Genomic DNA, 27,383 nt, shown 5'->3' with positions numbered 1-27,383 from the left:
GTCATTTGGTGAATTGTTTCCTATGTGTGATGAATATTTCTCAATTTTTTTCGAAGTACCAAATGTCATTGTGTTTATTTTGTAAAAAAAAAAAAAATCATTAACATTGTTTCAAAGACTTTAAACCCAATTCTAGTTATATCTATGTAATGATAAACATACTGTTCTTTACAGTTTCTCTTCACTGGATATCCAAAATACATTAAAAGCATCTTCTGCTTTGGGATCTAGATAATTATATGTATGGTAGAAAACTAAGACTATTTATTCCACAAGTATTTACCAAGGAAATCCAATATTTGAGGTACTATTTTAATCCCTGAAGATACCTCCATGGGCAGAGTTAACAAATAATCTGCCCTTAAGAGTCTTACATTCTTGTGAGGTATTTGAAGTTAGAGTGAACATCTAGTTCATCTTTGTATTTATAGCGTCTGTCATAGTTCCTGGCTCGAAGTGGTTGTTCAATAGATGTCAGAATCCCCTTGTGGCCATTAAATAATGTGAGCCTGTGTCACTGTGTGCATATGGGACTGCATACCTCTTCAAGGATGAGAATGACCATAAATGGAAAACAAAGATCTCTACTGTTCTGAAGCAACGTTTTCAATGTTATCATAGCAAACATCTATAAGCTCTGTACTACATGCCAGGCATTCTGTTAAGTACATTAGGTGCTGCTCTCTCTTAAATCCTTGAAACTTGTGATATTAGTACTGTGAACATCTCCACTTTTGTGGCATAAACCCAAGTTTAAGGATGGTTAGAATCTACAAAATCATGCACTTAGGAAGTAATAGATGCAGAGTTTGCATGCAGATTTCTCTGAATTTACAGCCTAAACTATTCTGATACAGTTTCTCTTGAAATTATATAGGCAGTATTAATGTAATCCATGAGAAATCACTATGACAGGTAATTCTTAGATACATTTCATAGTCATCTAATTTCTACTGGCTAATGCAAATGTCAGGGATAATAGTCTGAAAGAGAACCTAGGATTCTTTGGTTTTGCATCAGTATCAGTAAGTTAAAATGTACTGTCTTAAGTGTATGTGCAGATATTATTGATAAGGCTACTTATTGAATAAAAGCAAATGTTCATGAACATATTTTTCCCTTGCTTCACTCCTTTGAGGAAATGATACATCACTTTTCATTTTACAGAGCACATTTACATCCATTATTATTTAATATTTGTGGCAGCCCCTTAGAGTTTTCCATTTTCCATTTGAAGAAAGTTGCATGATTTACTTTCAGAGTTTGTAACCCCACAGAGCCAGGACTCAAGGCCTCATATTCTGATTCCAGGTTCCGTGCTTGGTTTACAGTACCCCAGCTCTCTCATTTAGAAGAGATGCATATTTAAAGTATGTTGAAAACTTGACTCAATGTGTAAAGCCGTTTTGAATACTGACTAATTAAAGTGGCTCTATAAATATACCTTAGGGTGTTTTGCTTATAAATGTCTTTGAATATTAAAATTCATGTTTGGCTTAATTATTTAATTAATCTATTCTTTCACTCTCCTAGGCTGTTTTCAAGATCAACAAACATATATTGATCGCATTCTCTCATAAATCACCTACTTCCAGTATTTTATTTCTTATGTAATTGTGTGTACTTTACAAAGGCATAAACCTAAAACCCAGCTCAGTTAGGCTTCAGTAAAAGTAGTAATAACTGTAAGACCACCTGTAGTAACTGGATGCTGCCCAAAATTGGAGGCTCAGAGGCAAGAACCAAGAAAATTCTCGTATAGGGACTGGACCATGAGGTATTTAATGTCACCTGATCCGAGTCTTTCTCTCCTTTTCCCACCAGTCCCTTCGATAAATTGTTTAATATGGCTTTATTGTTATAGTTATATTAGGAAAGACTTATTTATTGACTTTATCCACTTAGATTGATGCTTGAGATTAAGTGGTGAAACTCACCTATTATAAGATTTGTTAAAATAATTATCATAAATCTTCAGCTTCCTCTTTACCTATTCTCTGAAGCTTGTTGGGTTTTGGGGATTTTTTTTGACCCCAGCCAAACTCTTGGACATGAATGTGTTGCTTCATACGTACTTCCCCGCGAGTCCAAAGACTTTTCTGGAATTTTATCTGTATTGTACTCTGGGGCTAATTTTTAAATTTGGTACCAACCTTCCTGTGGTGTCTTTTTGTCTGGGTTCTTGATAGCATATTAGTCTAGATCAAGAGCTTCCACTCATCTTTGATCCTCTGTTGTGATTTCTGCATGCAGTTCTCATTCTAGACAGTTGTGACAAAATTATATAATGGGATTTTTATGCATCTAATTTTTAACCTCATAACACAATAAAATATGTGATGTAGGAGTGCCACACTAAGGCTCTTTCTCCTCTATCTCTAAACCAGTTCATGAAATCCATTCACTTATCTTCATTTCCAAGGCCTCTACCTTCACTTACCTCCATCCTACAACAGATTCCTAAATGGTGTCTTGTCTGTGCTTTAACATTCCAATCCACCCTTTGGAACTTTTTCCTTAGCATGACAGCTCTTCAGCGCTGCACCCAACCTTTGGTTTACCCCCTCGTATACTAGATAAAAACCCATGAGAAAGAGTCAGTGGTGGGTGCAGACTCCCTCAGGATGTGAATTCATCAAGCCTGTTGACTCACGGCGACTTCAGCTTCCTTCAAAGTTTGGGTGATTTATCCGTATGTTTTTTAAAGGCAGAGTTCTGTCTTCTTCCTCTCACTCTTCCTTCAGGGTTAAAGGCAGCTGTGGGTCTTCTCCTAGAAAGGGCTTGTCTGATTCTATATTTTCATTCAGTTAGGCTTTATTTTGTTCTCTGCTATCTTATGGTTTCAAAAAGCTTTGGTTGGGAAGTTAGCTGATTTGTTCTTGGCATTAGAGTTTGAATAATGGTCTCGTGACTTTATCCCAACCAGAAGCAGATGCTTTCTATAGGGTTAAGAGTGTAACTATGACTCACACCAACAAAGAACATTTCCAGCACCCTAGAAGCTTCCCTTGGACCTACAAACAGGTGGTTTGCCCTCTGTCCAAAGTAACCACTCTTTTTTATTTCTGTCACCATAGATTAGCATTCCCTGGTTTTGACTTTTATGTAAATAGATATCGAACAGTGGGCACTCTGTGCATCTGGCTTCTATTACTCAACATTATACCTATGAGAATTGTGTATAGAAGTAGTTCATTTTTGGCACTGCTGAATAGTATTCTGTTGTAAGAATTAACTACATTTTATGTATCCATCCTACTTCACTTAGGCACTTGAGGTTTTCCAGTTGGGTTATTATGAATAAAACTGTTATGAACATTTGCTTGCATATGTTCTGGTGCATTTTCCGGTGTGTGCACAGGAGTTGAATGTCTGGGCCACGGAGTGTGCATATGTGCAGCTCGACTACAGTCCTGTATGTTTTCCAAAGTGATCGTACAGTTGACACCTCCCTTCCCCACTGTGGTACATGAAAGTTCCAGTTGCTCCATATCCTCTTTCTCACTTAGCCCTTGGATTTTTTTCAGTCTTTTAAAATTTAGGCCACATTGATGATGTATGTCTCTTTATTTAATTGGGATATTCCTACCTATGGTTTTACCCTTTTGACATTTTATTTCATGAAGTTTGTTCAGCCTGTTTGTCTCCTTTTCTATTGGGTCGTCTATCTTTTTCTTACTGACTTGTAGGAGGTTCTTACAGATTATAGATATGTGTTCCTTGTCAGATAAATATATTGTAAATATCTTCTCTCATTCTGTAGCTTTTTAATTCTCTTAATGGATCTTTAGGTGAACAGAAGTTTTTTTATTACTTTTTATGTTGTCCAGTTAATAATTTTTTCTTCCATTATGGTTAGTGCTCATGTTTCTATTTAAAAACTTTGAGTAAGGCACAGTGGTTCATACCTATAATCTCAGGACTTTGGGAGGCTAACGCAGGAGGATCACTTAAGCCTACGAGTTCAAGACCAGCCTGGGCAACATAGTAAGACCACATCTCTTAAAAAAAAAAAAAAAAAATTGTTAATTAGCCAGGCATGGTAGCTCATACCTGTAGGCCCAGCTACTTGGGAGACTGAGGTAGGAGGACTGCCTGAGCCTGGGAGGTCGAGGCTGCAGTGAGCTGTGATTATGCCATTGAACTCCAGAGCCTGGACCACAGAGAGAGACCCTGACTCAGAAAAATAATAATGAGAAAATAAAACTTCTACCCCAAGGTAATGAATCCTCCCCAACTATATATATATTATTTTCTTGAAGCTACATTGTTTTACCTATCATATTAAGTCCATAATTTATCTGTAATTGATTTTTCATTTGGTTAAGACAGGGGTCAGGACTTCTTCATTTTCTTTATGAATATCCAGCACCTTTTGGTAAAAAGATGCATTGCAGTGCTACATTGCCATAAAGCAGGTGCTGTGTGTGTGCAGCTTTGTGGGTTAGCTTCCTGCTGTTCTCTGCGGGACTACCTGTTCTGTCTATTCTTGAGTCAATCCCATGTTGTTTTAATTACTGTAGCCTTCTAGGATCTTGAAACCAATAGGATAAGTTTTCTGACTATATTCTGCAAGGTTTGTTTGTTTGTTTGTTTTTAGATTTTTGGTGGATTCTGTTTTACTTTTTCCTTAAGAAAAATAAACGATTTATTTATCTTATTTCTTAAGTATCTTATCTTATTTACTGTAAGTACTCCACTTTCTAAATAGATGTTATTACTCTAAATCTTAAAATCATGGTCAGTTCCTGAGAAGTTCAGCAGTATGAAATATACTGTGTTCTATATTCCATAATTTACATGTGGCTTCCTGTTAGAAATTCTGTTTCTTTGTAGTGTGAAGTAAGAATTTTTGGCAATCGAATCTAATTCATAATTTTTATTTTTTTGAAGATAATTATCTTTCTATAGTAATAGGCCTTGGAAATGGGACTGGTGCCATGCTGCGTTCTGGACAAGTTTTCATCGATCTTTATTATCCATAGCTGTTTTTTTATGGAGCCTGTGTGTTACTTTTAGGTGTGAATGGCTGGTGATGACCAGTGCTGGTCTGGTCTGCTTCATGTCTTAGCTGGACAGTCTTTAAAGAATCATTTTTGCTGTTTCTGAATAGTATTCCATTGTAAACTGAACCACATGTTGTTTATCAAGCTTTAAAAGTTGTGTAGATCTCCGAGATCAGTTTAAGTATTTGCTGGATGCCAGGTAATGACTGTGTTTACAGCAAGGCAGGTCTGTACAGCAGTCTCCAGAAAATTAGCCTGAAACTGGCTCAGCTAAGATTCCTCTTCTTCCTGCCAAGACAAAGTATCCATACCAGCAGCTAACTGATTACAAAGAAAACAAAGCAAAATAGTCTTTTACAAGGGTAGTTCTTATCTTCCCTTTGATTAGAGTCTCTATCTGTATAAGTTCTATGTCAAGGTACAGTTTGCTAATTTCTTTAACAAAATAACTAAGAGAGGGGCCTAATGGGAGAAAATGAAAAAAAAACTACCGTGATATCTGTTTTTCTTACCTTGTGTATAATAGAGATTTATTAGAGTTTGTGGAACTTCTGCTGTGGCTTAGATTGTCAGGAGGCTAGGTTGGGCCCATATTTGAAACTAGCATTAGATGAGTTCTGATGAGAGTGTTATCTCCACACAGGGCTGTTAGCGGTTGAACAGACACTTTTAGTATCATATCTAGTCTCTTTTCAGAGGGTGAAGTTCTTTCTTTATCTGCTTCACTGCTATAGTCAGCAGGGCTTTTTTGCTGGTTAGTAAGGCATGTTTAATTACCCTCATTAGTAAATGTCCTTCAGTGCCCTTTTCGCCAATGGGGTTGGTTGCAGATGCTGTATCGCTTTCCATGATCTTTGTATCAAGTTCCTTCCATATCAGCATCACTTATAAAATCAGGGTGAATATATAATATAGCCGATATCTCACTTTCCCTGGGACCATCCCCTTTCAGCTCCAGAATAAGAAACAGAAACCGTTAGCCTTCTGCTTTTTAAGGCTTAGACTTAATTACAAACATTTATCGAGTGTGTATAAATGGTGCTCAGTAACTGGTACTCACTTGAAACCTCTGCCTACATCACCTGACACAATGCAGTTTCATTCTCTATACTAATAGCAAAAGCTGTTATTTGGTGTACCCCGTGTGTTAGGCGCTGTACTAAGTATGTGATTTTGTTATTGAAATATACTTTAGTTCATTTGTCCTTCACAGTAGTCCAGTAAAATAGATGTATATTGTTAGAAAGTAGCAAAGTGAGGATTAAATCTTTGTCTGCCTCAGTGCAAAGAAAATGGTGTCTACCATATCTTACACCATCCTTGGCAAAGCTCATGTTCAACCAGGCAACTAAAATACTGCTTTTTGGAATGCCGTGCAAATTTGTCAGAAGGCTCTCCCGTCCTTGAAGCAGAACTGGAACATCCAGCAACTTCCTATGCTTTCAGAATTTGATTTGAAACATTAACCATTCCCAAGGCCTTGGGCTGATGTGGGAACTCATAATCTATGAAAAGAGGTGCTGCTGTTCATTTTGGCTGGGGTCACAAATGATAATTGATAGAAACTGGAACCCTTCAGACAATGAGTTCTGACTCAGGGAGCAATGCCAGCCTCAGATAGAGGCAGGAGGCAGAGAAACTCGAGGCAGACAGGGATGGTCCTTGGCAAAGCCCCACCTTAAAGCTGAAAAGCCTGGAACCTGTAGCCCAAAGTGAGAACTTCAGTCCCTGTTTGCCTGCTCTCTCACGATTGGTTTCTTCTAAATAATGCCTTTTTACCAATCAAATGTTACCTTTTCCAAAACTACCTATGGGCTGCCCTGCCCCCCATCCTGTACCTATAAAGACCCCAGACTCAGCCGGTAGAAGAGAGAAGCAGCTGGATGTCAGAGAGAGGCATCTGACTGCGGAGGAGAAGGGCAGAGAGGTGACTTGACTTCAGGGAAGAGCAACCCACCCTTCCCATCCCCTTTCCAGCTCCCCTCTCCGCTGAGAGCTGCTTTCATCACTCAGTAAAATTCTCCACAATCACCATCCTTCAGTTTGTCGCATGACCTCATTCTTCTTGGGTACCAGACAAGAATTCGAGACCCACCAAGTGTGGGTACCCAAAAGGCTGTCACACGGGCCCTTTGCCCACACTGGCAGAGGGCAGCCACCTCATGCGATGAGGCAAATGGCCGACCAAGCTGATGACACACTGCTGTTTTCAGATGGCAGAGCTAAGAGAACATTGTAACACGCCCTCTGGGGCCTTGGGGTGGCAGGCACCCCCACCTAGTTGCCACCACGGCCTGCACGGAGTTTGCTCCTGCCAGTGCCAAGGTGGCCGGCTGGTTCCCGCACTCCCTGGCCTGTGCACTCCCTCCTACAAGGGAGTGAACACAGCATGCTGAGTAAATGGGGCACCCCTGTCATGAGTCCCACAAAGGGGTCAAGAAAATATCCTGCAGCCGGGTATGGTGGCTCACGCCTGTAATCCCAGCACTCTGGGAGACCGATGCAGGCGGATCACGAGGTCAGGAGATCGAGACCATCCTGGCTCACACAGTGTAACCCCGTCTCTACTAAAACATACAAAAAATTAGCTGGGCGTGGTGGCGGGCACCTGTGGTCCCAGCTACTCAGGAGGCTGAGGCAGGAGAATGGCTTGAACCCGGGAGACGGAGCTTGCAGTGAGCCGAAGTCGCACCACTGCACTCCAGCCTGGGCGATAGAGTGAGACTCCATCTCAAAAAGAAAAAAGAAAATATGCTGCATCAAAGGGATGAGGACTTTTCTCTCAGGCAGAGTTAACTCATGAGAGACTGAAGCTGATGCTGGGCAAAGGAGGTTGTGACAGTAAGGCTGGGTGGCTGTTTAAAGATTCCACATCAGTTTTCTCTTGATCACTCTTGGGTTCCTGGCCCTTGTAATCCACCATGTCTCAGCTGCTCATACTCAAGTCTGTTGCTGACTGGAGCATGACAACTGGCTCCATTTTCTTCTCAGTCTCTCCAGACAAGGCCCAGCACCTTTTAGGCTCGGAGAACACTGTATAGGTTTCACATGCCAGGACTGAGAGGACTCTGCCTGAATTCCAAAATGTGTTTTTTTAAGTTTTAGAGACTGACCAGGCCTGGTTCATTGGTGGTTTTTTTGTTTTGTTTTGTTCTGTTTTAATCTGAGATGGTACTGAACTCTCAAAGAAAGTAGTTCAGGCTGCTATAACAAAATTCCATAAACTGTGTAGCTTATAAATGAGAAATTTATTTCTTACAGTTCTAGATGCTGGGAAGTCCAAGATCAAGGCGCCAGTAGATTCAGTGTCTGGTGAGAGCTTACTCTATGCTTCATATAAGGCACCTTTCTTGCTGTGTCCTCATACAATGAAAGGAGCAAACCTTCCTTGGTATTCTTTATAACGGCACTAGTCCCACTCATGAAGTCTCCACCCTCATGACCTAATCACTTGGTAAAGGCCCCACCTCTTAATACTATTGTATTGGGAATTCAGGTTCAGCATGTGAATTTAGTGGGGGACACACATTCAGACCATAGCAATACCTCATACCAACCCCTATGCTTTGGGGGACGTGTCTGGAAGATGGATTCTGTATCATTTTAAAGTAGCATTTTATAAACTGAGAATCTGTTCACAAATAGTCCATGACTATGTTTTCTTTAGCTTGCAGAATTAAAAATGGAAAATATTCACATAAAATTCTTGTTTCCTAATCCTTTCAAAAACGCAGAAAGATCTGGAAACATGGCCTGCATTTTGACATGACAATTGTTGGTTACTAAATACAGATTTTCCCTCTTTAAGCAGGACAGTCATGTTCTGGTATTTTTTTTCTGTGTACGAGACCAGCTTTATTGATACATGTTATCAGCTCATTCTTCATAGATTCTTATTTTGGAGATTCTGATTGAATTATACAATAATAAATAAGTCTTGGATTAACAAAAACAGATTTATACAAAAAGAAAGTAATTTTCTAAGATAGTTTTATATTGCTTAAAGAAGAGAGACAGAAAGAGAAAGAGAGAAGTAGTCACACAAATATATTTAGCCAAAGGTATTAGTTAAAATAGGCTGGCTGCTGTAACAGACTGTAAAATTTCAGTGACCTAAGTCTAGTTGAAAATGTATTTATTGCTTTCTTAACAGTAACTGGGTTTCAGGTCATGGGCATTTGGGATGGAGAAAGGAGGTCTGCTCCTCTCCACACAGTCATTCAGGGACCTAAGTGCCAGAGGCTCTCCCATCTTTCACATGTGACTTCCAGGGTCACCCCAGCCTTAAATCCATGCAATCACTATATGACAGCAGGGCACAGAGGATGATTTTTGGGAGATTTTTATGGGCCAGGCCTAGAAGTGGCACACGTCCCTTCCACTGCTAATTACCTGGGAAATAACCTTTAGCAATGTGCCTAGCAAGAAGAATAAATGGTTTCAGTGATAAGCTGGAAGTCTTAACACACCCAGGTTAGGTACTTGAATTTAGAGAATCTTTTTGGAGATTCTCTGAGAACCCTTTTTACCCCACCCACAATGGGTTGCATTGTTCTGACCAATCCAGGTATGTTACAGGGAAGTAGGTCCCTTGGCACAAAGGAGATACAGTAGGCACAGCTCATGAAACACAATACTGTATAGACATGAGAAATGGAATGTAAGGTTCACTAAAAACAAGGGAAGGAAGCTTTCCTTTATCTGAAGAAAGCTTCTAGTACTTTCTGTGATACTAAAGTCTTCTTGATCAGGATCCAGCACTGGCACATATAAAGAATCATATACAATTTCAGAATAAAGGGAATTATAATAGGAGTGCCTCTTAGTGGCCTAGGTTTTTAGAACCTAGAAGATCTAGATGTAATTGCCATGTGAGTGTCCATTGACTTTTTTCCAGTGAAGTTGATTTTTTTATGTGATTTGTGGAAATTAGCTTCAGTATTGATGTAGATGAGTACCCTAGAGTCTTGGTGACACAGAAAACACATTCCGCCAAGTCCAAGTGCCTGAGATGGGGTAAGAACCCACAGTTCCTATGACCTGGGGTTTGGCTTTTAGGATTGGGAACTTCAAGGGTTGACGATTTAGTTTCTTCTGTCATTACCCCTCCACTTTGCATTTTGAACTGCCTGTACTTGCACACATATACCACACTCTTCCACACTTTTTTAACGTAATCCATTTCTTCACCTAATTCTGTTTAGCCATCAAGATTCATCGCAAGACATCTTGTCTTGGAGTACCAGGCTGAATCGAGTGTCTCCGCTCTGTGCCCCCACAGCATTCCCTGTCTACCTCTATTTTGAGCTTTTATGTCCACTGCTTGTCCTGACCTTAAGCTCTGTAAGGCACGGATTTGTCATACTTATTTTTTATTTCTAGGACAGTTGGCACCTGGCAACACTCATAGAATGTTAGTTGAACTGCTCTGGTCCCTCTTCCTGAATTTCTAACTTAGTTTGCAACTCTACCTGTGGCTTAATTGAACCAGTACACTCCCGATAACTTCACTGTCATCCTTAGAGATCTCTGATGTCTTCAGGAAATGATGATAGCATTCATAAATGCTAGCATTGTTGCATACTTGTTCTGTGTCAGGCACTGTGCTACTCTCTCAGTTTGCATGTCCTTTATAATGTTCCTGATGACTCCATGAAGCAGACACTGCTATTAGTCCAGTTTTCAAACCTAGGTCTGGTGACTCGAGAGTTCAAGCTCTCATGCACTGTGATAGAGGTCATATGATAGATATTTTATTTAGTCTCACTGGTGTGTAACAGGCAGGAGGTGTTACTGACTTGGACCAGTACAACTAGGCTTATTAGATGACGACTGGTAATATGACTTTAGAAAACATAAGGGTAATCAATTGATTAAGCTTGCAGAATTGGGCACATTTTGACATTAACAAAGTTAAAATCTGAAGAAGCATTCTAAGCAGCCAAGTTATTAAAAAAAATTCTGAGTATACAGTCTGGAGCTAAATCTAAAGTCCAGGCAGGATGCCTAGACAGAAGGATGGGGCACAGGTACAGGAAAGCCACTTGAGAACAAACCAGCTACTTTTCTGAGTCAAGAAATCTCTTCTTGAGTCAGGGAATCTCTGCGGACTTCTGCCAGTCTCAGGAACCAGACTTAATGTGTGGGCAATCAAGCCCAACTATCTGACTTTAAGTTGAGAGTGAAGCTGTATAATCTAACCATGGTATATTTGATTGCTTGAAATAATTGCTTTATAAATTTATTCTGCCTTAGAAGCAAACTTAACAGATGGCTGAATCTGGACATAACTGTGGAGACCACTTTCAACACTTTTATTGTTGGCTAAAGCATGCTCTGTCAATGATGTTCCCAAGTTATTCATACATTTTTACTGACCTGCAAACACTATTATATATTAGTTATTCAGAGAATTCTGATTGCAGAAAAGGAAAGTTTCACTAGGGATTGGGTTAGCACATTGTCACTCCCTTTTTGCATGCTATTCTCCAAACACTTGTGGCCAGGGTGCACATTAGTAGGCTGTAAAAGCATGTGTTCTGAACTGGTCAGTGCCCATTCCCTCCCACTTATTAAATACTTTCACTGTGCACATGATTTGCATATGACTTTTCCTTTGTCATTCCTGTCACTTCATGCAAATGACACAGTATTTTATATAAATCATTTTAATATTTAATCTTCCTGGCTAATTACAAATTTTCTGTATTTAGTTTTAGGGAAATGGAAAGTTATTGATATTCTGGTAATAACAGTGATAAAGATTTGAACAAGCATGTATTAGTACTATGCCAAAAAAAACAAAAAAAACAAAAAAAACTAACATACAAAAATGCTATAGGCCAGTGTTCTAGCAGCTACCAAATCCACCAGCTATTTTTTTTTTTTCTTCTTCTTCTTTTTGAGACTGAGTCTCACTCTGTCACCCAGGCTGGAGTGCAGTGGTGTAATCTTGGCTCACTGCAATCTCTGCCTCCCAGGTCCAAGCAATTCTCCTGCCTCAGCCTCTTGAGTAGCTGGGATTACATGTGTGCACCACCACGCCCGGCTAATTTTTGTATTTTTAGTAGAGATGGGGTTTCACCCTGTTGGTCAGGCTGGTCTCGAACTCCTGACCTCGTGATCCACCCTCCTCAGCCTCCCAAAGTGGCTGGGATTACAGGCGTGAGCTGCCACGCCCAGCCTACACATAGACTTCTGCCTCAGCCTCCCACCTGTTTTTATAAATAAAGTTTTACTGGAGCATGGCCATGCACCATACCCATTGATGCCCATTTTTTGTGTATTATCTATGACTACTTTTATGCTGCAGCAACAGCAGAGTTGAAACATTGTGACATGGACTATCTGGCCCCAAAAGCCTAATATATTAATATTTACTATCTAGACCCTACAGGAAAAGATTGTTGAACCTTGTTATACACGTATTTAATCAATGGAATTCTCATTGGCTTTTTTGTCTAAAAGTTGGATACTATTAAGGTTAGCATGGGAAGTTTATGTAATCTGCTCAAGGTCACACAGTCAAAATATGATGGAGCCAGGATTTGAATCAAGGATTTTAAAAAATCAAATACTTGACTCCCTTTGCAGTATTTACTTTATGTGTACATTTATCCTAAAACAAAGAATATTCTTGAGGACATTTCAAAATGATGTGTCATAAACTAGGGACGGATTTTTATGCTCTGCCACCATATTCTCAACCAAATGTTGTCATCTCTTTATTACCTATTTTTGTTTTCTCTGCATATCTGCATCCTCCCTTCTTCCAGCAGTACTTCCTTCATAGCTTCTTACACCTTCACTTTCCATACTTTTTGTAACAGTTTAGATACTATATTCAGCTTTCATTTTAATTTTTTTATTATTATTTTGTTGAGACAGAGTCACACTGTTGTCACCCAGGCCGGAGTGCAATGGCACGATCTTCGCTCACTGCAACCTCTGCCTCCCAGCTTCTAGCGAGTCTGCTGCCTCAGCCTCCTGAGTAGCTGGGACTACAGGCACCTAATTTTTGTATTTTTAGTAGAGACAGGGTTTCACCATGTTGGCCAGGCTGGTCTCCAACTCCTGACCTCAAGTGATCCACCCGCCTCAGCCTCCCAAAGAGCTGAGATTACAGGCGTGAGCTGCCACGCTTGGCCAAGCTTTCATTGTTTTTAAATGTGTCCTGTTAAAAGACATTAGACTAAAGGCTCTATGATGTTAGTAACTGAGTCTGTTTCCCAAGAGAGACTCCTCTTATGAAAGAATTTGTGGAATCAAATCTAATTGAAGTGTGTATATGCCACATGTTCCTAAAAGAATAAGCCATAATTTTACAACAGGAAATAAGTTGTGATAGGATTTCAACAGTCGCAGTTTCTAAAATAGAAGTGTAATTTTACATCAAAGAGTGAACCTATAGCTCATTCATAATTCTGAAAACAGGTAGCATTTTAAAGGAAACTGTGACATGTCAGCATTAACAGTAAGCCACAGGGGCAGAAACAATGACTGTTCCCTTTTAGTGGGGACTCAGTCCTCTCCCTTGTGGGAAGTAGAAAACTGGCTACCAGTAAGATTAAAATGTATGTGAAGAGAGAGAACAGAGATCCTTCATCTGTACACTGAAAGTTCCCAAGTTATTTTATTTCTATTAGGTTTATGGTTCAATCCAGAAAAAGCTTTTAGCAAATCTTTTGTTGCGGGGGGGAGGGGGAGGGGCTTTAATAATCTATAGAATCTACTGCGTTTTCCACATCATTTGACCTGTGAAGATAGTTACCATCATAACGATATTTCACTGGGGAAGAAAATCGGGTTGTAATGTAATTTACATAAAACTTGCACAGGTATATTTGACTTACTTGTCAGCAGTTGTATGGTAATATGTTGACACCTTATCACTATTTTATTCAATTATTTTAATGCCAGGAGCTGTAGAGGGTGAGATAATGATGTTTCTCTCTCCCACCTTCCATTTCTTTTTGTGTCTGAAGTTTCTTGCCTGTGCCACAGTCAGCTTTTTTCTGGATACTTTTTTTTTTCCTTCAGGATTTTGTCCATTTACTTCCATGTGAGTATTTTAATTTCTCTCAGTCACTCAGTCTTGAAACATTTTTAATGTTTACCTTATCTATATGGGGATTTTAAAGTCATTTGCCTTTGCAACTATAAAAGGAAAATATTCCACTTGTACCAGCCCATGCCTAAGAGATAGCAAAACTGTTATGTTTCATCAGTGGTTCTAACCAGTGGAGGTGGATAAAGGTCCATGAACTTTGAGTGTCCACCCCTCTCCTCCATGTATCAGACTCTTACTTGACCTAAGTGAGGACTCCTTCCTGCCTAAACAACAGTTAGTCGTATTTTAACCAACTGTGCACAGACCGAAGAACTCATTCTGTTCTGTGCAGAGTGCTGGCGCCCAGTGCCTGATGAGCAGAACCATCTTGAACTCCCCCTCCCAGCACTTCAAACCCCAGATGTTTTCCTCGTCAGTAAACTCTTTGGTGCATTTCTTCACTGGCAAGTGACAAAAAGATGCAGTTTTTTGATTATTTATTTTGCTTGCCCTGGTGGGCTCTATGTTATCCTTTGACATGCTTAAGTGAGTCTGTGACCCTTGGTCAAATCATTAACCTCCTGAGCTACAGTAATCAATAGAGTGGGAACAGTAACACCCACTTAGAAGGGTTTTTGTTTGTATTATATGCAATACCACATGAGAAGGCACCTAACAGAATTCCTGACAGGTGATGAGCACCACATAAAGGTTGCTTGCTTGCTTGCTCTCAGACCTGAAAATGACATCTGGCACCCAGTAGGCATTCCATATATACTGGTGGGATGGTAAATGAGTGAGTGTTTGCATTACTGCCGGAAATGGGCTAACTGTATAATTCTATAGATTCTACATGCAGTGTAGTTTTTGGAAATATTTGCCTGGGATTCTAGAATTTCAGTTGATACTGATGCAGCGTTTTATTTTATTGTAGCATAACCAAATGCTCTGAGTTAAACGTGTTGTATCATTTTCCAAACTAATTATAAATCATTGCGAGTCATGCTAACTTCTTACTAACTCCCCCAGAACTGTGTCACCTTTAAGACATTTTAAATCATAGGCCAAAAAAATTTTAAGTTACTTGCAGTGTTAATATTATCAAAACTCAAATTCTACGCCTACTTTTAATTGTGATTGCCAATTAACACACATTCCAAACATTAAAATGAATTTTAAAAGAGATTTTTCTTGGCCTTCATTTGAAAATTAAATTTCTTTGGGAAGTTAACATTGTAAAGGCTGGCAATCATAAGAGAATTTTCAGACTCACTCTTTGTCTAGAGTTTTAGGAACCAAATAAAGATGTCTTTTTGGATTGTTTATAATTTTCAGGAGTAAGGCCATGAATCCAATGACATTGAGAAGATTTTTGGTCTTTGTAAGTCTCTTTCTAATTCTCATCCTACATGTTGTCATTTGTGTGTTTATGTATATCATTATGGGATTGTAAAGATGTATAATTAGGGAGGATTTTTTATCAAAAGGTCTAAAATTAGACTCTCAGGTCAGGACTTTTGCCATACAACACAGATAGATGTCAACAGAAGAGCCCGTCCCTGTGACCAGAGGACACTTCCACACGCTCCCTGCCATCATCAGATTTTTATATCTCATATTTGCGTAGATAAGGAGAAGCCATCACAGAGATACTCTAAGCCGTATATTTTAACCTAGTGTCTAACTTCCTCTAAACCAGTGATTTTCTGCCTCTTTTTGGACACCATCACCGTGGAGGAATTTAACAGGTTTCCATCATTATGGGGTAGATTCACCATGGCAATGATTCTCAGCAGTGGGACCAGGGGGTCTTTCTCTCCCTTCACATCGTAAATTATGACTATAGTGTGTAATGTGATCCAAGTCACATTTCTTGAATTAGCTGCTCCTTTGATATCTGGCATAAATATCATCGCTGAGATTATATTCAACACTCTTCTTTTAGTGAGCATTTTCTGTGAGCCTGACACATTGATAGTCCAAAGGTCTGAGCAAGACCACAGAAGTTTTAAGACTCTTCCTGCTCTCTGGTTCTTAAGACAGTAGGAAAAAGCTATCAAAAGAAAGATAAAGAATGTAAATTATTTGCTATTTTGTATGTTATATACGCATTCATGAATGAAGCAGGTTAGGAGGATAATCCTTTCCTTGTCCAGAGGGGACAGCTGCTCTCAGCGGTAGCAAATTGTTGTCAGAATGTAAGATCTCTTTTGCCAGATCTTGTTATTCTCAGGTGAGATACCCCTATGTCTAAATGTTGGTGACCTATTTGAATATGTTTAAAATTCTACTAGCTAATCAAAATGCAATTTTATTTGCAACCTCTGGATACACTGGGAGTTATAGAAGAAGTCAGAGTAGAGTGGCTCTTCCCAGATAGGGAGTAGCATGAGTAAAGCCCATATACCTCTTTTATCTCCAGTTATATGAAAGAAATTCCGCTATATTCTTATATTTGTCACCCTGAAGCTGTTATGTAATATATCCAGGACCATCAAAGAATATGTTGCCAGGTAAAAGACAGTGCTTAAATGTAAGAGTCAATTACCTATTTTTGTGTAATTTAGACTTCCAATGAAACATTTTTCGCCCTTAGGGTAAAAACATTAATTAACTGTCATCAATATACTTGCCATCTATTTTCCCCCGTTTTAGGGACAGCTTTGGTAATTGAATAAGAGCACATACTTACAGTTCACCCCACTCTATTGTGCTTGGTAGTTACAAATGTCTCCGAATAAATCCCTCTTTTTTTTTTTTTTACTTTTTTTTCCCTCCTTTTAGACAGTCTCTATCTGTCACCCGGGCTGGAGTTCAGTGGTGCAATCTTGGCTCACTGCAACTTCTGCCTCCCTCTGTGTTCAAGCGTTTCTCCTGCCTCAGCCTCCCAAGTAGCTGGGACTACAGGCATCCACCACCATGTCCGGCTGATTTTTGTATATTTTAGTAGAGATGGGGTTTCACCACATTGGCCAGGCTGGTCTCGAACTCCTGACCCTATGATCCTCCTGCCTTGGCCTCGCAAAGTGCTACGGAATAAATCCCTCTTTTTATCATGTATAACATTTTAACATTTCAAGGGCTTTCACATCTGTTACATCATTGAGGGACTTTTCTGAGATATTCTGTAAATAACTCAAATTCTATAAAATTGAAAATGGAGCACATTTATGCAAGATCAAGGTGTTTTTTCTCAAGTTTTGTATGGATGATTTGAAATACTCCATCCTGACAAGAGAAAGCAGCATTCTGATGCCTTTGCTCCTGCTATGGACTCTTCCAAAGTGGTGCTTTGTCGCCAGCCCATAGATGGTTCAGAGCTAAAGCCGGTTTCCCCCTGAACATTTTATAGTTTGTAATACACCAAATATACATCCCACTCTGGCGGGTTCAGAGTCTCTGTACCTACCTCACTTTCCGCATCACGTTGCACACACCTAAGAGGAGGAGTTTTTCCATCAGGGTATGTGAGTGCCGTCACCTGCCAGCTGAAGTTCTTGATAAGGAAACATTCAGGGAGAGTGTTGCCAGGATCCGAGTGTCCCAATTAGCATAGAGATAAATTTTAAATCGGGTGCTATGAAGTCAGACACTCATGGTTTTGATTCTCATTTTAGTCTTATACTAGCTGTGTGACCTTGAGCAAGTTACTCAACCTGTTTCTTCATCTAAAAAGATGCTAATAAAACATTCTTCATGGGTTTGTTAAACAGCATTGATAGTGAGAAAACACTTATCAAGAGCCTGGTTTAGTGCCTGGCCCATAGTGAGTATGAAGGTTACTGACCTTTTCCTTCCTTTTGTCTCCTTGTTATTTTAAGCATTCTTCACATTCCTGTCCCTCCAAACTCATTTATCTAGTTCCTTACCTTTAAATCCAACCTTGTAACTCAGTCTTGATTTACTCATAGATGACTGTGAAGAGAGCCAGGCTTTGGAATCGAATACGCTTGGAATCAGAATCTATTTCTTAATAGATCTGGGACCATAGGTGACTGACTTGGGGTATTTGAAACTTAGTTTTCTCGTCTCTTAAGTGGAGATAATAAAACTTAGTATCACATGTAGTAAGGATGAAATGAGTGAACATAGATAAGACACCTAGACCATTGCCAAAACATGGTAAATGTTCAACTGTCGAATAAATCAAAGTCTCCATAGAGATAACTGCAAAAGGTTTTAAAAGCTAGTTTCAGACAGAGAGATGAAGGCTAAACTAAGAATAAAGTATAAGTAAATCTATGCTTTCTGCAAATGTCAGTTTTGAAATGGGAGAATGTTGGGTAAGCTGGGGATATGACATTTTATATCACCAGAATTCAGAGGTTTGAAAACTACAAAGTATTTACCCAAACCTAAAATGTGGATGTATTTCTACATTGTAGTCTGTTTCTTTATACATTCCTGTCCAACTGTCTGATGCCTGAGCTAAAAATAGTTCTGAGGGCCCAACCTATGGCCAGAGCATCCTTCTTTACAAGTTGTACTTTGCCTCTCCGAAAGTGGACAGACTGTTTTTCCAGGACATTCCCACAAGGCAGCATTGGAAGAAAATCCACCCTCTCTCTGGCCTAACACCTCTAAACCAGAGGTCAGAAAACTTTTCCTCAGTGGGGCCAGATAGTAAATAATTTAGGTTTCGTGGGCCACATATATTCTTTGTAGCACATTTTTCTTTGTCATTTTTATTTTAAGTAACTTTTTAAAAATGTAAAAGCTAGTCTTAGAGAAAAATAGGCCATAGGTCACATTGGGCCCAGAGATCATAGTTTTCTGACCTCTGCTCTGGACTTCAGAAGGGAAGGAGGGAGGGAAGGAGGGTGGCTTGAAACCTTGATGAACTAATGCCTTCCTTTAGGGAAAAGGAAAAATAACCACCCTCATTTTAAAAAAATATTAAAGACAGTAAGTTAGCCCCTTTACTTCTATGGTACAACTATATTGTCTAGTCGGTTTCTTAGTTATTTTATAGTGAGACCTTATCACACTGCTGTTTTTCATTGGAAACTGATGAGGAACACTGTAAAGCAGATGGAGCACAGACTGTAGAAATGAAAAGCACAGAAGAAAGAGCTGTGTGAAAGAAATATTTAATCATAACATGAAAAACTCATAGTGGCAACTTTTCCATTATGTTAAATTTTCCTCATTTCTCTGTGTTCTGAGGATGTGTTTAAAAAGCGAGGTTGTAATTTTCTATCTCTGTGCCCATCTCCCATCGGTTTTTGATTTTGTCTTTTTGCAGGACTACGACTTGAGCCAGCTGCAGCAGCCTGACACTGTGGAGCCTGATGCCATCAAGCCTGTGGGAATCCGACGAATGGATGAAAGACCCATCCATGCCGAGCCCCAGTATCCAGTCCGATCGGCAGCCCCACACCCTGGAGACATTGGGGACTTCATTAATGAGGTACAGAGAGAGACTCGTTTTCTCTATAAGAGTTTTCATTTCATACTAATAGTTAGATCTCTGTAGGCCACAAATTGCTTAGAATACAGCCATATAGTTCACTAAAACATACTTTTGTTTCTGAAGTTTATCTTCGTGTAAAAGCAAATGTGACTTCGTTGACAAATAACAAATGTAATTGCTTTGATCAATCACAAAGAGATCTATCAATTAAGATTCTGCATTTGTAAAATGACATACATCATATATTATCAGAATTAGTCACACTGTCTCCAAGGATTTTTTTTCCCTTGATTACAAGTAATAAATAGACTAACAATATTACAGTGCATTCTAATTTCATTTATTAGCATTAATAAATATAACAGTAGTTCACTTTAATTTTCCTCACACTGTAACCTTTGAATCCTACAAATCATGAGAATTCAGTGCCTGCCCAATGACTCCATCAAAAGAGATTAGTTGGAAGAGCTAAATTAAATATTATGTAAGTGATTTAAATACTTGTCTAGTCGAGGAGTTTTAAGAGCTTCTGTAAAAGAAAGCTACTTAGGCCGGGCGCGGTGGCTCAAGCCTGTAATCCCAGCACTTTGGGAGGCCGAGACGGGCGGATCACGAGGTCAGGAGATCGAGACCATCCTGGCTAACACGGTGAAACCCCGTCTCTATTAAAAAAAATACAAAAATCTAGCCGGGCGAGGTGGCGGGCGCCTGTAGTCCCAGCTACTCAGGAGGCTGAGGCAGGAGAATGGCGGGAACCCGGGAGGCGGAGCTTGCAGTGAGCTGAGATCCGGCCACTGCACTCCAGCCTGGGTGATAGAGCGAGACTCCGTCTCAACAAAAAAAAAAAAAAAAGAAAGCTACTTATCTGTTGAATGTAACAGATATGATTTTCACTGTCAAAATTATTGTGACATTCTTTTATTACTGACCAAGAGTTCTGTTACATTTAATATTTAAGTTTTGAAGTTCAATGATTTATGCTGCGTCTTCTGATCATGTCTGTAGTCTTACTATAATTCTTTTGAATTTGTATTGTGAATATAAGAGAACGATACATATCGATGTTGATTGTGAATATGTGGCAGAACTCCTGTTTTCTGGTCGTATCATTGGTGTCTCCAAGATCAGAATAGGTCTCAGTGCATTACAAAGTGGAACGCATCTGTTGTATACGGCCTTCAGTCATAGGCTGATAAGACTCTTGTATCCTGGGCTTCCTCAAAATTCATATAATATTAAACATAATCTACATTCGATTTTTAGATATACTTATTGCTTGTAGAAAAGTTTTAAAACAAAATTGGAATAGTTGCCTGTCTCTATAACTATCCATTACTTTCTATTCCTGAGATATATGCTGCCTTCTGAACATACGTATTCATTTCTGCTAGATGGGTAATAAGGTTAATTTGTAGTTGACATGATTTAAAAACACATAGAAAGCAAAAACAACAGAATGCCAGTAACTCCCTCTATCCACAGAAATATGTCCTGACTTTGCCAGCTCTTAGTTATATATAGATCCAGTTAGGAGAATTTGCAGAAATGTATACGTATATGCCTAGATCTTTTAGAAAAATGTAAGAGTGCCTAATGATTTTATTTCTCATTTTGTGTTTGTCATCATAAGAAATTGTTGAGTTAACTCTGATTGTTGTCAATTCGAGATACAGTGAATCTTTTGACTGTAGGTTTAGGAACTGGACTTAAAAAATTTTTTTTTAATTTTTATTTTTGTAAAGACAGGGTCTCACCAGCCCTGTTTCCCAGGCTGGTCTTGAACTCCTGGGCTCAAATGATCCCCCGATCCCCCTGCCTCAGACTTCCAATGTGCTGGGATGACAGGCATAAGCCACTGTGCCCAGCTGGAACCATACTTTTTTGAAGCCAGAATTCTGCCTTAAGTATAATTTAACAAGTCCTTACTAAATATTTCTGCCTGTCCCTGAAGTATCAGTATTCTGTGTGATTTCTTTCCATCCCTGATGCTCTTCTTTTCTCAGTGCTAAAGATCAAACAGTAAGGTTTATTTATAAGGCTATTCCTCATCTGATTCCTGCCTTCTTCTACCCCTCACTTCTCCACTTTTCCCTTCTGTGCTGCAGCCCCACTGAACTATTTGCAGTTCCTCTAAAGCATCACACTTTGGAATATACTGTAACTTCGGCAAAGCCCTTACCTGCTTGGCCATCTGCAGGACTCCCACTTCGCCTTCAGGATTCAGCTTGAAACATTTCTCTGTGAGGCCTTCCTGGATGCCTCTGGGAAGGGATAACAAGCTGCCCCTCAGGTCATAGCCCTCACCAGCTGGGGTGTAACTGTCAGTATTTCTTTCTTCCACTCAGCATGTGAGTTCTCTCCAGGACAAGCACTGTTCTTGTTCATGTTTTCATAACTGAAACATCTAGTATGTTACCTACCTCTTAGATTATTGTCATTTTCAGGCATTTGAGTATGCACTCTGGCTAATGTGTAGGGCATGATGCTATAGGTGCCACCCACTTTTCATCTGATAGAGATTCAACAGATACTGAGTCTGGAGCCTTTCGTCCTACTTGTCAGATTACATTCAAATTCTGAGTTTATGTTTAAGTGTGTACTTTCTGTGTGTGTGTGTGTTTGTCTATGTCTATGGTCATTGATTTTTTTGTTCTTTGTTTTAACAGTGACTATCTATTTCTATCTATTGACTTCTTCAATAGATAGAAAAGAGCATCTAGTCAATAAGTTTCACTTACCCAACCCTTCTCAGCCACAGTAGAAGGAGTTATAATGGGAATTTCCATTTGGAATTTTCTTTCTTCTGAACAGTGCTCAGGTACACAGTTTGTTATGGCTGGAGAGCATTAACGAACAGGTGTGATTACTTATATGAAAAACGTTGTTCCAAGCAACTGACTGCAAATTGACATCCAGAATACAGTCTCTTCATAATTTGAAGATTGTCTGCATATGTGAAAAATGGCTCATTGTGAAAGCATCTTGAGCTCAGTGTAAGATCATCCATTCAGCAAATCACTATCAAATGTCTGTGTGTAACATAACTGTGCAAGTAATATATAGATAAAAGCATAAATTAGACATCAATTCTCCTTGTGTGTATACCCTGCTTTATTGCTAGCACAATATTTGTGCAATGCAAACGTGCCAGCATCCAAAGCCTTATTTTCCACGCATAGGAGGCCAATTCTGTCTGGTTCTTACTGGCTTTCCAACTTCATCTCAAGGCCCTCACCACCCAGCATCTTGCAGGCTGTCTACAGAGAACTTTACTTGTCATTCACGATCTCAGCTTACAGTTTCATGCTGGTGCCCATCTGATGTTCTTCCTGTCTAGAATTCCCTTCCCCATTTTTCTAGCGTTGGGGGAACTTCATTAAGTATTTACCAACCCAGGAAAGGTCAGGCATACAGAATATGGGTTAGGCACCATCCACTGGCATCCCATGGTATCCAGAACTCACCTCCCTCAGATCACGGGTCCCATGGTTCCATCCTGCCTCCCGCCGAGCCCTTCTGTGTTCCAGGGGAGGGGAGATGGGCTTCTCCCTGGAGGGGCAGTATGGGGCACAATGATTTGGTAAACAAGTGAATGGATGAAAGGATCCAATTTGGAAATCATTCTGAAAATGGCAACTAAATCCGAGAGAGAGAGAGAGAGAGAGAGTGTGTGTGTGTGTGTGTGTTTTAAGAGACAGGGTCTCTCTCTGTTGCCCAGGCTGGAGTGCAGTGGCACAGTCATAACAAACTGCAGCCTCAACCTCCTGGGCTCAAGCCATCCTCCATCCTCAACCTCCCAAAGCGCTGTGATTACAGGTATGAGCCACCACACCTGGCCCAAATCCATGAATTTGAATGTGATTACAAGATAGAGAAATGTGGAGGAGAGGAGGAACCAAATATATTCACCTAGAAATGCCCCTAGAGTTGGAGACAGAAAATCTAAGGAGGTAAGGTATAATAGAAAACAATCAAAACGATAGTTTTAAGGAGATGATGGTCAGTTCTGTGGGACTTTTAAGGGAGATGAAAGTCTAATGTAAGTCAGAACGCCTAAGCCAATAATAACTCTCCAAAATACCATCTAGACTCTTTCATCCAAGATACATGTTAAGACTTGTTCAGTGTCTTCATTTACTGTACAGACAAAAATGAATACTTGTAGAGTTTTAAAACAGTTGAAAGCACCTAGAAAGAACTCAAGCACATTTTATAAAAATATTTAAAAGGCACACAAATTCATTTATCTGCAGGTCTTATTTGATTTAGCAGAGCACCAAATGTTCCAAAGGAAGAATAATATAGTGATGATTATAATTGGAGTGCTTTTATAGATGTAAGGAATAAGAAAGCTCATGAGAACATTTTCTAGTTTATTTAAATAAGGAATGAATGTTGCCTTGAATCTCAAAAATGATAACTTATTTCCAGTGTGGTAGGCAGAGTAAAATAAGTCACATGTTTTTGAATTTGCACTGCAGAATTTAATTCTGTTTTGAGTTTTTAAACATGACCTTCAGAGAGTGAAAAGTTCAAACAGATTCATTTAATCTCAGCCCAACAGTTAGATATTAACATACCTCCAATAATTTTACTAATACCAATCCTGTATATGTCTTTGTAAAAAGAAATGCACTTCTTTATATGTATGTGTATTTTTCTGTTCTCACGCTGCTATGAAAAACTGCCAAGCCTGGGTAATTTACAAAGGAAAGAGGTTTAATCAACTCACATTTCCACAGGGCTGGGAAAGCCTCAGGAAACTTAACAATCTTGCCAGAAGGGAAAGCAAACACATACTTCCTCACAGGGCGGCAGGATAGAGAAGTGCGCCCAGCAAAGGGAGAAAAGCCCCTTATAAAACCATCAGATCTCATGAGAACGCACTATCGTGAGAGCGGCAGCATGGGGGTAACCGCCCCCGTGATTCAGTTACCTCCCACTGGGTCCCTCTCAAAACATATGGGGATTATGGGAACTAGGGAACTCTCACAACATGTACGGATTATGGGAACTAGGGAAGATAAGATTTGGGTGGGGATAAAGTCAAACACTATCATTGTGTGTGCACACATGCACATATACACATACATACATATAAAAATGTTTATTATGTGTGTATATATGTATTCAATAGTATATGAAGTATATTTCTCTACTCAAAAGTATAAAAATCAAGTGAATAATTCTGTTACAAGACCACCTTTTTGTTAATATTGTTTAAAACTTTTGGAAGCTTCTTACAACTTACTTGAAATGCAGTGACTCACGCCTGTAATCCCAGCACTTTGGGAGGCCAAGGTGGGCGGATCACGAGGTCAGGAGCTCAAGACCATCTTGGCTAACATGGTGAAACCCTGTCTCTACTAAAAATACAAAAAATTAGCCGGCATGGTGGCGGGTGCCTGTAGTCCCAGCTATAGGGAGGCTGAGGTAGGAGAACGGCGTGAACCTGGGAGGCGGAGCATGCAGTGAGCCGAAATCGTGCCACTGCACTCCAGCCTGGGTGACAGAGCGAGACTCCAACTCCAAAACAAAAAAAAAAGCTTGTCTTTTTCTCCTAGTAATTTAATTTGATTTCTCTTTTTTAAAATATCTCATTCTGGTCTTATAGAAGTTGGGCATTTGTGTAAGTTCAAATCTAGCCATCTCACCTAACAGCTCTGTTACCTTGTACAAGGTCAAGATCCTTTTCTTTAACCTTTTCAGTTTTCTTATTTGTAAAATGGGAATAGTAATAGAACCTCCTTTTAAGACTGCAGTGAGAAGTAAATGAGATTATCTTTGTAATGTGCTTGGTATACTGCTTGTCACATAGTAAAAATATCTTTATTATTGATGTCATATTAGTAACTATTACAGGTAAATTACCTTTTAGGAGTAAAAGACTTTCTACTGTTCTCTAATTGTAAGAAAACAATTAAAAATCCACTTCTTCTGCATCGAAAATTACTTTAAGTAAAATGAAATTCCCAGAAAGAGGGGTAGTAATGTTGGCCTTGATATATTCAGTTCTACTGTAATGTAAACATGGTGTACTTTTATATCCACATATGTCTTAAATCTAGATTCTAGCTTTTTCTGAAAGCAGTGGATATAAATATGAAGAGGATGCTGAGCAGGAAAAAGTACGCCCAGGACAACAATGAATAGTTACCTTATGGAATACCTGTTGAATGTCAGGCAATGTGTTGGACAGCGAGATGTGAATATAAAACAGCCTCTGTAGAAAGGGATGTCACAATCTACTGTTTTCCAAACAAGATGATATAAGTAGATGAGGCTGGGCACAGTAGCTCACACCTGTAATCCCAGCACTTTGGGAGGCTGAGGCAGGCAGATCGCTTGAGCCCAGGAGTTTGAGACCCACTTGAACAACAAGACAAAAAACCCTCTCTACAAAAAATGCAAAAATTAGCTGAGCATGTTGGCATGTGTCTGTAGTCCTAGCTACTCAGGAGGCTGAGGTGAGAGGATCACCTGAGCCCAGGAGGGTCAAGGCTGCAGTGAGCCATGATTGTACTACTGCACTACAGTCTAGAGTACAGAGTGAGACCCTGTCTCTAAAAATAAAAAATAAAAAAGTAGAAGGGACCAAAGAGACCACAGGAATGACTCCTAGTCATGGCTGGGGAAAAAAGATCTGTGCAGTAGAAGTGATATTTTTAATGAACTTTTGGATGGATGGATGGATATTAATCAAATAAAAAATATAAGAAATGTAATTCCAAAAAAATGAATAAACAACAGAGAAGTGCACAAGAACATGATGCTTTGGGGTTTGGGGGGATTCCCTTTGGGGATGCGTAATTCAGTTGTGGTTGCTGGAGCTGAGAATAGCTGAAACAGAAAAGGTGGGTAAACAGTCCTGGTTCACTGAATGCTTTCTAAAGAGTTTTAAATAATTGTTTTAAAGTGTTCATGCACCAATTAAAAATCATTTTGCCCATTGCTGGGGGAACTCTTTCATTTGGAAGGAGTCATAGAGAGCAGTCAGAGGTCTTACCTTGCGAGAGTGATATCAAATAATGTTTGAGAGAGAAACCAGTGGTTTGTAGGAAAGAAGCTAGAATAGTGCTGTAGACAGGAAGACCAGTTAGGCAGGCTTTTTCTCTGGTCCAGACAGGATGTAGCGATGACCTGCACTAAAGCAGTGGCACTAGGACTGTAGAAGAAAGAATGTAAAGGAAACAGTAAGACCTCTTTTCTTTTACATCCCTCATTTGTTCCTCACTGCATAATGTGGGGTTTTATCCTCATAAAAGCATGTCTCCGCCCATAAAGCCTGGGATCAGAAGTCTATAAATAAAAGCTCAGCAAGAATTCAGCCAGAGCCAAGCTCTCTCTGCAGAGAAGAAGCCTCAGTCTTTAGAAAATAGTTCAGCTTTATTCAGAATTCAAGATCTACCTCTCCAGGAAAGGTGGAACAAGAGGATACTTTGCTAAATTTAGTCAAACCTAGAGAAACACAGGCGGTTAGTTTGTAAATTTGGTAACAGTACATCCTGTGAAATAATGTTCACATCCAAGAATAAAGGAATCCCATAAGGGAGAACCAGAAGGTTCTGTTGCCCACTGGATTTCTTCTGTACATTCACTCAGATTTCGTGCCTGTTACTGTCAGTTTCTTAGGACTTCAGTGCAATCTTTTTAGAATTACCAAAATATTACCAAGAGTTTATATAATACCTCGTTCAGAAGAGTCATATTTTATTCTCAGATGAAAATCAGTGCTATCCAAGTGGAAGGGATTTAAAGTACTTAACCTGCATAGAAAGCTGGCTTGCCTAAGAACTCTTGAAAAAGTTCAGTGATTTTGCCCTTTTGTAATTATTAAAACATAAGGCAATGTTCCATACTCTAGCATAGCACAGTGGTCTCTCTCTAATGGATTTTATGGCCTTAACCTCTTTAA

General features: G+C 39.5%; 1 protein-coding gene across 1 annotated transcript in view; it reads left to right on the top strand.

The window, feature by feature from the left end:
• Nucleotides 1–27,383, top strand: part of CDH2 (cadherin 2, type 1, N-cadherin (neuronal)) — an 86,518-nt gene that overhangs the window by 53,990 nt on the left and 5,145 nt on the right. The window contains exon 14 of the mRNA XM_011939297.1: nucleotides 19,301–19,465. Within this exon, the coding sequence (XP_011794687.1) occupies nucleotides 19,301–19,465 (165 nt within the window). The remainder of the gene's footprint in view (nucleotides 1–19,300; nucleotides 19,466–27,383) is intronic.

This window comes from Colobus angolensis, unplaced genomic scaffold (genome assembly GCF_000951035.1).
Source record: "Colobus angolensis palliatus isolate OR3802 unplaced genomic scaffold, Cang.pa_1.0 Scaffold18, whole genome shotgun sequence".
Classification (NCBI taxonomy): domain Eukaryota; kingdom Metazoa; phylum Chordata; class Mammalia; order Primates; family Cercopithecidae; genus Colobus; species Colobus angolensis.
This window is presented reverse-complemented; position numbering and strand designations above follow the sequence as displayed.